Genomic DNA, 11,284 nt, shown 5'->3' with positions numbered 1-11,284 from the left:
ATTGAGTAAATTTAAAAGCTGTGAAATCATTTACATATACTTTATGACTTGAGTAAATCCAAGTGAAAAATTTAAGTTGATCAGTATAACTACATTTAGTACCATGACTTATAAAATTGAGTAGATATAATTAAAATCTTAAGTCCATGTAATAGTAACTCTAAGTCAAAACCACTAAACATGATGACTAGATATAACTGAAATGCTAGGCAGATGTAACAGAAAATAACACTCAATTTAACAAAACAACTGTGCTATATTTACTGAATGTTTTTACTGGATTTAAGTCATATATCAATTACATTTACTTAATATATCAGTTACATTTATTTATTTTTTAAATTTTATTTACTCTTTATTCTAGAATACTTTACTTGTGGTCAACATATACTGTATATAAAAACCAAATGATAAACAAAGAAAAAAACAAAGCACAAGAGAACAGTAAAACTGAAATTTAACATTTATTGTCAACTTTGACCAGTATAAAACATGACATTAAGTCTAAATTCCACTTGGTCTACTTTGCAAATGATATGTCACAATGTCAATGCTATAAAAACAGTGGACATTTTAAGAGGTCCCTTAAACTAGTATGAAATGCACAATAATGCCCATCTATCAATTTAAATATTCTACAGTGAGTTTTTAACCATTTCTAAAACAGTTTCTGTTTAACACTGATGTCTCTATTAACTACATAGCAAACAAGGCCATCAACAAGATGTTTGGCCATTTGTATTACATGTTAATTATTTCTGCAACTGGGTCATCATCATGGTTGTGATCCCCATGAAATAAGACAAAACAACAAGCCATCTATGTTGCCTTATGAAGACATAACATTTTACAACAAAATTAATATTACTGACCAACCAAGTCTGGTCTCCAAAATCAACAACAAAAGAATGCATAATATGGGTTAATTTAAAGGTGCTGTATGTAAGAATATGGCCAGAACGGTTACTGCACTCAAATTCAAAATACTGCCGCGAGTCGTGTCCGCCCCCCCTCCCCTACAGATTCGAGGTTGCTGGACAGCGGCACGCTGGAGACTGATTTGTTTGCCCACGGCCGGCTGCCGTGGCAGGGCCACGTCGCCGCGTCCTTGATCTTCGGTTTTCCAGCGGACCGTTCGAGCAAGTCCGGCTTCTCTGCTGCTAACGCTGCTGCTAACGCTGCTGCCGGGATACAGCTGAGGAGACTGCTAATGCTATGTACCGGGACACTGCTAATGCTGCTTGCCGTGCTGCTGTAGCTCGTAACTGTAAGTGATGCTGAGACTCTACTGACTGTGTGACTGGTAGACGGCGGTGGGTGGCGCAGCAGGCCAAAACACAGATTCAAAACATAAACATGATTTGCGGACCGTAAAATATCTTTTTAAATGCGAATATTCTGGCTGTACTATTGTTGTCGGTGAGATCAGTATGTTATATGAACATTATTCCTTAGTCTCTGTGACACATTAGGATTATTTTACGACTATTTGCTTTAGATTTCTTACATATAGCTCCTTTAAGTGTGGCTATATCAGGTGCTTATGAATAGTAAGTATATTATATACAGTGGACAGCAGTCTGCACATCCCCAGTTTAAGGAAGCAGATGGGAATAGGACCAGACCAGAGATGCCAGACAATATACTCCTTTGTAGTAGGGCCAGCCCCTAAAACAGACTTTAGACAAATAAAAAAGGCCCACTTTAAAGAATTTAAGTGTATGATATACTAAGAATATGTTTGCTGTGTTACCTTGCTGCCAGACAGGAACCTGAATTTAAAAACATGAATCACTTCGTCCCTGCCACCAGAGTCCATTTATTTTGTGACTTCGGTGTTTAACAGCAATAAAACAATGACTCACGTGGTAGTAAGCTAAAATTGCTCCTTTTTTCAACGTAGTCTGGTAGCTGGGACTAATCAATTCAACTGGTGCTTTAAAAAAATGCTGTCTGGTGTCAAGGTAACGAGCTAAACATATTCTTATTATAGCGTACACTTCAACAAAAACTGATTCTTGTAAGAAGGCCTTTGTTTATGTGGCTAAAATGCATTTTAGCTACCGACCTAATATACAGCTGTATATAGCCTAGCATTTCTGGTCCACCTCCCCTTTGCTTCTCCAAAATGGGAACATGCCGACAGCGGCCTACTGTATGGAATACACGTCCTATGCACAAGTACATCACACAACCCCACTGTAAATAACTACTTAATTACCCTTTAAGTCACCATGCATGTATCGGAAACAAACCCAGAACAGGAAGACTTTACATTCATGTAGAGTAAGTAAACAGCAAACAACAACAGTCCAAAAGGCAATTCCCAAGTAAGGAGAGCATCTTGCTGAAACTACATACGCAGATAATTTTTCAGTCTCTGAACCTTGTTTGAAAGGTTTCCAGGATCAAGCTTCAGCAGTACTTTTTGGAATACCTCAAAACTGAATTTGAGATTCTTGGGGTATCTCAGATCCAAGACATAGGTTAGTCCCAACAGATAGCAGCAGGCTCTGCTAAGATCTCCAAGGCTGCTGAGGACAGTGATGCCCTCAGTCACAATCCCTACATCAGTAGGTTCCTCGGCTGACCCATCTCGGTTGCGGCTCACGTAAATCTTCATCACCTCCTCTGCCAGTTCCAACTCTAAGGTGGTATCTATGTCCACATGTCCATATAATTCCAATACTGAAAAGTCGATATCATTCTCATTACGGACGGGATGTTTTTCAATCACATCAGCCTTAAAATCTTTCCATGAATAGGACTTGTGTTTCTTACTTCTGTGTGTCGCATAAGTCCCATATATGTTTGTCTTGAAATCACATCCATCAAAAGCACGTTCTATTGTTTCAAGTCTTTTCAAGTGGGAATTAATATGTTGAAAATAGTCTTTGGTATTAGGATAAAATGAGTCACAAATTTTACATCTGAAAGATTGCACCACTTCACACTTTTCAGTTTCTTGCAAACTGTGGGATCTAAACAAGTGTATGCGCAAGCTAACCCAGGTCTTAAAGGAGCAGGGACAGTTTAAATGAAGACAGGGTACTGAATATCCATGACTAAAGGTTCCATGTTCCACTCGATAATGCTTTAGAAGTGCTCCTTTTGATGAATCCACAAATGTGCACCCAAAAAAGGATGATAAATAGTGTTACCATAGGGAACTACCAGACTAGTAGAAAGGGACAGCTCAGATATATCAGACATATAAAATTAGTAAAAGTTTGTATTATGTCCAAGACTTTTGTAACTAGTAACTGCTCCCTGTCCAATGCAATCAAACATGGCCAAAATCCAGGTGCTACTCATGTCATTCACTGCTTTCCTGAAATTGTATTAAACCAAATAAATATCTTAGAATCCTTTTTTTAGTGTTTACACATTTTATCCTCCTGGAACAATTAAAGTATGACATTTACCTTCTCTGTTTCATTATCTTTGTTCACCTCCTCTCCATTAGCGGTCGTGGTGCTGTGAAACAGATATTGAAAATATTTAACATGTTTGAGAAAAAAAAAAAAACTTTACTTGCTCTAGCCATTATCAAGTGTTCCCACCAAAATATAAGAAAACATAAGGACTGTCCAACTTATCCAAATTATGAAATAGAAAATGCCTTAATAGAACAAGCAGACTAATAATTGAAAAGTTCTGTGAATTTGAAATTCTGAAACCCCAAAATATAACACTGGATAAACAAGGCATATAGTGAAGGGATAAGAACCATGATTTTCTCATCCCTCCAAACTAAAAGGTGGGTATTATTAAGATTTTATTCTCATCCAAACTCTTATTGCCCTTGTTCTTCAGCATAACTCTTATTTCTTAATTTGATTTTTTTTTCTTTAAGTTTTTATTATTTAAATTTAGAGCAGGACTGGAGCAGATTTATATTTTAAATATACCGGTAACCAAATATCATTTCTTGCGCAGCAACAGCAAAGTTTTTAACAACAAAATCACAATAAAAACTCAATATGTGAGTCAGTAAAATCGATAATATTTCTGATATCAAAATACTGCGTGAGGTTTAGAAAGAGTGCAGAAAACAGTCATCCTCCTGCCCTCCCTCTGCTGCAGGTGCTGCACGTACAGAGGGAGGTTGTTCAACAGTAGCTAAATTTGCATTAATTTACCAAACTATATGAATCAGTACAAACTAAGATAGGCAGTTAGGCTAACGTTACGAACACAAACACTGACAGTTCGCTAAGTGACCCAACATGCGAGCTGTGGCTGAAACAATAAGAAATGCGGTCAAAGCCAAGGGGAAACGTGGCTTCAGCCTGACTGCTCTGCGGTAGTCAAACACACCGAGGAGGAGACAGAGAAGCGCGGCCATTAACGACAGCAAAACGAGACAGAGAAAAACACACTTACTGCAACCGTTTAACACAACATGTTAGTCGAATGAAAAGAAGAACATGTATAAGCTGAGACAGACTTCTCTATCAGGTGTAGCAGTCTCTAGCTAGCTTCTCTGTCGCCACTGTCTGTTACGTGTTTGAATGGTAAACCCCGCAATGTTACGACAGCACGGCTGCGACAGTATTCAAAATGTTACACCTTATAAAGTTAAGTATAAATGCAGACAGATTCAATGTTTGACTGCTGGTTAATTTTTGAAAGCTGGCTACTTACCAGGATGAAAAAAAAAAGACTCGTTCCGTCAATGGCCGCCGCGGTCTTCTTGCTTGTTACCAGACGTTGAGCAGATGGAGAAGCAGCTTTCCCATGAGCACGTTCGCTTTGCGCGACTGTTAATGGCGTCCACGTCATAACGTTAGGCGCGTAACTTACTCAATTTCTTAAATTGTTGTTAGAGATGAAGAATACTGATTTGGAATGAGTAATAATTGTAGTTCTTGAAACCGATCAGTACAGTTACTCCATCGGCAAATATTTTGATTAAAGTATATAAAAAATATTAAGGATATCTGATGTTTGTTAGTCAAATACTAACTACTACAACTACTTTCTGTGAAATAAACTTAGACAATACATTTACATTTAAGACAAAAGTAACTGTTGGATTTTTAGGCATTTATTTTGGTATGTCCAACTCAAACAACCACTTAAGTGATATTTAGAGATTTTATTAAGATATTATAGCTTTTAATTATTGTGATATTTACTAAGCAGCTGAATTATTTTTTGTAGTGTATAGAGATATTTCAAATAAAATGTGGCTTCATGTGCAATTTATTGGCAGACAGTTTGATGTTTTCTTTCTACATTTTTATGAAAGACTATGAAAATAGTCTCATAAAATTTGAAAGATGTGCATAAATTTGTTATGTCATAGTCACTTGCTTAGTATGACCAGAGATATTGGATAAAGCGAGATACCCCACTCAGCTCACTTCCTGATTCAGTGACGTCAGCGCCACGCCCCCGTAGGAAACTTGCGGCAGCTCTGAATATATTGTCGTCAATAAGGAAAATGAACGTGATCACAATTTATGGTCAATTCTTTCGCCCTATAGTCACTAAAGTAAATATTGGGTTCGTTTTCCACAAGCCACACATCTTACCAACATTCTGACATTAAAGCTGCATTTTTCATCTGCACAGATCAAGAGAAAATTAACTTTGTTTGAGCCCTGTTCGTCTCAGAAAACAAGTTCTCGCGAGATCTTGTGATCTTGATAAACAGGCGGTAAAATCACAGTTAGCTTACAAACAGTTATTTACCGCTAGTAATAAATAAAAAATGCCCAAGCTTTGTGCAGCAATAGGCTACAATAATAGGAAGAATGTATTTTCATTCCACCTGCTTCTCAATCTGCATACACAGACATACACAGAGCCTCTGTTCAATACCGTGGTGGGGAGGGGGGGGTTGAGGGAGAACAGGCTCTGATTGGAGGGAGAGCTAACCACGCCCACATAGGAGACAGGAAGAGTAACCGTTTTCTTAACATTGGATAAGCCTACGATGGGGTATCTCCTTTATCCAATATCTCTGGTATGACACTGTAGTGAACAGTTGCAAATTATTGGAAAAAGAAATACATGCCAGGGCTGCATTTGCTGCCATGTTGGCAATGACAACAAATGACTAAATCAAACAGTCAGTAAAACAGGCTTTTCAACAACTGTGAATCACCACAACCAAGAGAGGTCCTTGAGCATACAGTCATAAATGCTACACAAAGTATGAGGTTTATTGGTCCAGTAGTTTGCGAGATTAGCTGTGGACAGACGGATACACACACTCAAACACACACATATGCACACATGACCAAGCGCATGATCCAATCCAGGCTTTTTGCCTGGTGCAGATAAAAATAGACATCAAGCTTGTGGTGATGGGATAGTAGAAATTCTATTTATAGAAACGTAAAAAACTATGTAACTTTCATGTGGAGTTGTAATTTGAAAAGAGAATGACAGTAGTTGTGTCAGAAACTGTTTAAATTATAAGTTATCATTCATCATAAGTGTCTGTATCCTGATCTGAACTCCTGAAGTTTTATCAATAGTTATTTGAGGACCGCATAAATAATTCAGCTCCTGACTATGCATGTGTTTTTCTGTTTTCAGGACAAGCCCTCCCTACTGTTGCGCTGACCTGTATTCTCTGAGGACAGGGGAAATGGTCAAATCAATTCAGTTTAAGACGGCCATCTATGATCTTCACTGCAACAAACAGTATGTCTGATCTTAAAAAACCCCACAAAAAACTCAGGACCCTCATATTTTATGCCACACCAGATGTTTACTTTCTGTTAATGGACTGTGTTCTCCCACCTCCAGCATTCTTGTTGTGAGCCTACAAGAGAAGATTGCAGCATTTGACAGCTGCACCTTCACTAAGAAGTTCTTTGTTACAAGTAAGAAACCTTTTTTTAAAGACTTACAGAGTTGTTTTTCTGTCATACTATACAGAAATGTTCTCTATAAACCACAGTTTAGGAGCAGTCAAATTACAAAGTCACATGATAATTAATGTTCCAGTATAATACCTGTTTTAAGGAGCTTTTTCGTGTTCATGAACCTGTTTTCATTGGCATTTTGATCTTTTAGGGGTATTTAGGGGTATACCATTTAGTTCCTGGCAGGAAAATGAAGAACGTTTTTTTAAAGGGGAACTAACGTTTTTTTTCAACCTGGGCCCTATTTTCCAATTTACTTTTGTCTAAATGAGTGATAGGATGTTCAATATTTGACATTTCTCCAGTACGAAGCTAGGGCTGACCTGCCTGCAGCCCGTGAGTGCACGCTATATTAAATAATAAGGCACCGGGACAGTGTCAAACAACGTCAAAATACGTCTGCTAAAAGTGCATTTTTTTTCACACAGATAGGCTTGGATTGTTGGTATAATTATCCGACAACATAACAGAAAGGAGAAATGAACGTCTGTCTTTACCTTTAGCTGGATTTGGACATGTTCCTCTACCTGTTGCTGCTCCCTCTCTCTCCTCATCCGCTCTTCAGTTTCAATGAGTTCTGCGTCCGTGTACGTCCATGTACTCTGTGTTCAAATAAATACGGGCGGTCATCAAATCCAAATGGCTCATCCAGATCTGGTTGCTCAAAATCGGGTAAAAATTCGGACATGTTTGTTGTGGCAAGTCAAAACACTTAAGCCTGATTTATGGTCCTGCGGCGTACCTACGACGTACCTACGTCGTTGCCGTGACGCTGTTGTGAACCCTTCGAACTTCTCCGTCACTCCATTTCGTTGCGGTGCAATTCACCGCCAAAGCGGTAGGGGACTGCGTTCCTTTCCTGAATGGTTATCGTTGTCTCTAGTTGATTCTTTGTTTAGCTTCCGGCTTTTCCGGTCACAGTGAACAATGGCGACCGAGAGAGAGAGAATCTTGCTGGAGTTGGAGTTGTTGGATGTCAAAGAAAGTATGTTAATACTGCAACATCTACATCGCAACAGAAGATGTTTAAAGATGGCGGGGATGGCGCAATCTGGAAATACGGAGCCGGAAATGCGTTGCTACCAAGCAAACCAATCACAGCCCTCTCGGTCTGCGCTGGGTCTGCACGTCAGCCTGCGTAGCCACGTACCCTACGACGTAGGTATGTCGTTGATTCAATGCAGGACCATAAATCAGGCTTTAGAGAGTGAAAGTCTGGCTCTGAAATCTCACATCTCGCGAGATTCTTCTTCTTCTTCTTCTTCTTCTTCTTTGGTGTTTTACTATACAGTCTGTGGTGTTTTACGGCAGCTGGTCTCACGAGACATGAGTTGTTGCAGGAAGTTACCGCTGAAGCAAGCTTACAAATGCGACTGTTTGGAGTAGTCATGGCTGAATTTTTACCCGATTTTGACCAACTGGATCTGGATGAGCCATTTGAATTTGCTGACCGCCCGTATTTATTTGAAGGGACGAGGAGAGAGAGAGGGAGCAGGCAGAGGAAGTGTTTTGACTTGCCACAACAAATATGTCCGATTCCAGCTAAAGGTAAAGACAGACGTTCATTTCTCCTTTCCGTTATGTTGACGGAAAAATATACTAACAATCTGAGCTTATCCGTGTTAAAAAAATGCACTTTTAGTGGACATATTTTGACGTTGTTTGACGCTGTCTGAGTGCCCTATTATTTAATATAGCGCGCACTCACGGGCTGCAGGCAGGTCCGCCCGAGCTTCGTACTGGAGAAATGTCACATATTGAACATCCTATCACTCATTTAGACAAAAGTAGATCGGAAAATAGGGCCCAGGTTGAAAAAAAATGTTCCTCTTTAAGGTGTAGAATTGTTATTCAGATCACAAAGCAGTTAAATTTAATGTAGGTTGTCTTCATATGTACATAATATTTTATTGCCAATGGAAAGGAATGTTAATCAAATGCTGGGCCAAACCCCAGAGGTCTGTACTGTATGCAGCAGCACAAATATGTAAGATGTGTTTTTTCCCAACCCATCAACACTAACAATGCCCAACATGATCAGCGACTCTGTCATGCTGGGATCATTAAGTCAAAGAAACACAAAGCCGGTCATTGGCAATCATGCCACCACCCTTCAAGGCCTGCTGTGCCGTATTCTCTGAATCTTTGCATTGTGACTAAACTGTTTTAATGGAAACATGATATGAGGCCCTCCATTTGAAGCTCAACACAGGGAAACTGCTTATAACACAGCTCTTGCATCCTCCTGGCTGTACCTGCTGTATCTGCTCAAGGAGGCTATGAAAGAAAGGCCAGACTGTATTACAAGGCCATTGCTGTCCACTTAAGTCGTTGACTGGAGTAAACTGACCTTACTGGCTAGCTTTAATGTGTCTCCTCTTTGTCTGCCTGCCTTCCCTATCAGTGTCTGAGCATCAGGAAACCAAACATGCTCAATAGTTATTAATCATTTCTGAATGCAGGGGCCTTCTCTTCAAAATGCAGTTTGGTCTGTTTAGGCTGTAAAAGCAGTAAACAAAGGCTCCTGTGATGTGTAGCTCCATTTTGGACGGGCCTTTCTACTGTTGTATGTCTGGTTCTTCTCCAGGGAGGTGATGGTGGACATGTCACGTCTTTGTGAGCACTTACTGTTTGTCTTGTGTTTATGGTCTTGCTTTGCATTCAAGTGTTGTGTGCTGTGAGCTGGTACTTTCTTTCACGTTGGTTCAACTTGATGCCAAAGCCTTGTCTAGCTTTTCTGAGTGGATTAACTCACAATGAGCACGTTGTGTTACCTACTGTGTTTATGTAGAGTATAGGCGTGTCTTTGTGCATGCATTTGGTTGTATATTAGTCCCATGTAAATCAATAATTTCTTCCTGTGCTTATTTTTCTGAAGCAGACTAAGTGTTGGTTGAATTGTACTGTGACTGTTCTGCCTTTCAGGTTCAAACAAACAAACAAACTGTTCATACCAATATTATACTCGCAAATTTCCTGTCTCACAAAATGTGACTGTCTAAGTTACAGGATTTTTGAGCTATACTTTTTGACCAATTAATAAATACAGAGACGTGTGATCATAGATTGTAAAAGGTGTATGAGAGCAAGGCTGCTGTTTATAGTATAATTATGCAGTATGCTACAGCAAATGATGGCACAATACTCACACAGTCCAGAACTGTTTGTATTGTTTGACTGTGCACAACACCCCTTCTTGAATTCACTGCACTGGCTTCAGTTGAACTGAATGGGATACTGAGCTAATATTGGCAGAGGCTGATTCTAGTGTGACCAGCCCTTTGCCCCACTGCTGGGGTGTGAACGCTGGTGTGGCTCCGCTGTTTGGAGAATGACAACAAATTGCAAGGTCTGCTGGGTTGGGCTGGACTCACCACTGACATCTACTGCAATAACATCAACAGTGCTAACAGAGCTGACATTGTCTACAAAAGGGGAATCGACCCCACAGTATCAGAACATCCACAGTGCAGAGGGGCAGGGACGAGCTAGTCAGTGGGATACACATATGCACTAAAGGCCCTGACACACCAAGCTGACAGTTGGCCATCAGTCAAAGTTGAGCAATTTCCAAGTCAGGCCCTAGTGTTTTTTGGTTGATCAAGATAATCCTACCCTTTCCTTCAACAATACAGTGGCCTTACATGTGGAGCTGGATGATCTGAGATGTCTAATTTTTTCAGCTAAATCAATTTCTGATTTTTTTGAATCTCAATCGTAAAAGTGGACTAACAATGTCTTGAGCTAAAAGCATGTTTTGTAATGTACAGATGATGCAACAATTTTCGCAGGATGCTCAATAAACTGAGCTGCTTGCAAGGCTGTTTTGGGGCATATAGTAGATCAGTTTGTACAACATGCACAGTTTTGACTCTGTCAGGTTGTCTTGCTCTGTCTGGCCTGTCTGCAGTGACATCAATTCAATCAATCAATTTTATTTATAAAGCCCAAAATCACAAATCACAATTTGCCTCACAGGGCTTTATAGCATACGACATCCCTCTGTCCTTTGGATTCTCGCAGCGGATAAGGAAAAACTCCCCCAAAAAAAACTTTAACTGGGGGAAAAAATGGTAGAAACCTCAGGAAGAGCAACTGAGGAGGGATCCCTTTTCCAGGACGGACAGACGTGCAATAGGTGTCGTATAGAACAGATCAACATAATAAATTAACAGTAATCCGTATGACAGAATAAGACAGAAAGAGAGACAGAGACATACAGAGATGCAGGACAGACAGTAATGACAGTAGCTTACAACAACATTAATGAAAGTAATAATATTACAATAATAACTATGGCTATTGTGGTACAATACGTTGAAAGTATACAGTGGTGTGAAAAAGTGTTTGCCCCCTTCCTGATTTCTTACTTTTTTGCATGTTTTCCACACTTAAATGTT

The 11,284-nt window shown here is 39.6% G+C and overlaps 1 protein-coding gene across 7 annotated transcripts in view; it reads left to right on the top strand.

Moving 5' to 3' along the window:
* Positions 1–11,284, top strand: part of bcas3 (BCAS3 microtubule associated cell migration factor) — a 939,536-nt gene that overhangs the window by 138,531 nt on the left and 789,721 nt on the right. For all 7 annotated transcript variants that reach the window (XM_050055595.1, XM_050055587.1, XM_050055619.1 and 4 more), the window contains exons 8-9: positions 6,553–6,660; positions 6,766–6,842. In XM_050055595.1, coding sequence (XP_049911552.1) covers positions 6,553–6,660; positions 6,766–6,842 — 185 coding nt within the window. The remainder of the gene's footprint in view (positions 1–6,552; positions 6,661–6,765; positions 6,843–11,284) is intronic.

The sequence above is a fragment of the Epinephelus moara genome, chromosome 2 (genome assembly GCF_006386435.1).
Source record: "Epinephelus moara isolate mb chromosome 2, YSFRI_EMoa_1.0, whole genome shotgun sequence".
NCBI classification, from domain to species: domain Eukaryota; kingdom Metazoa; phylum Chordata; class Actinopteri; order Perciformes; family Serranidae; genus Epinephelus; species Epinephelus moara.
This window is presented reverse-complemented; position numbering and strand designations above follow the sequence as displayed.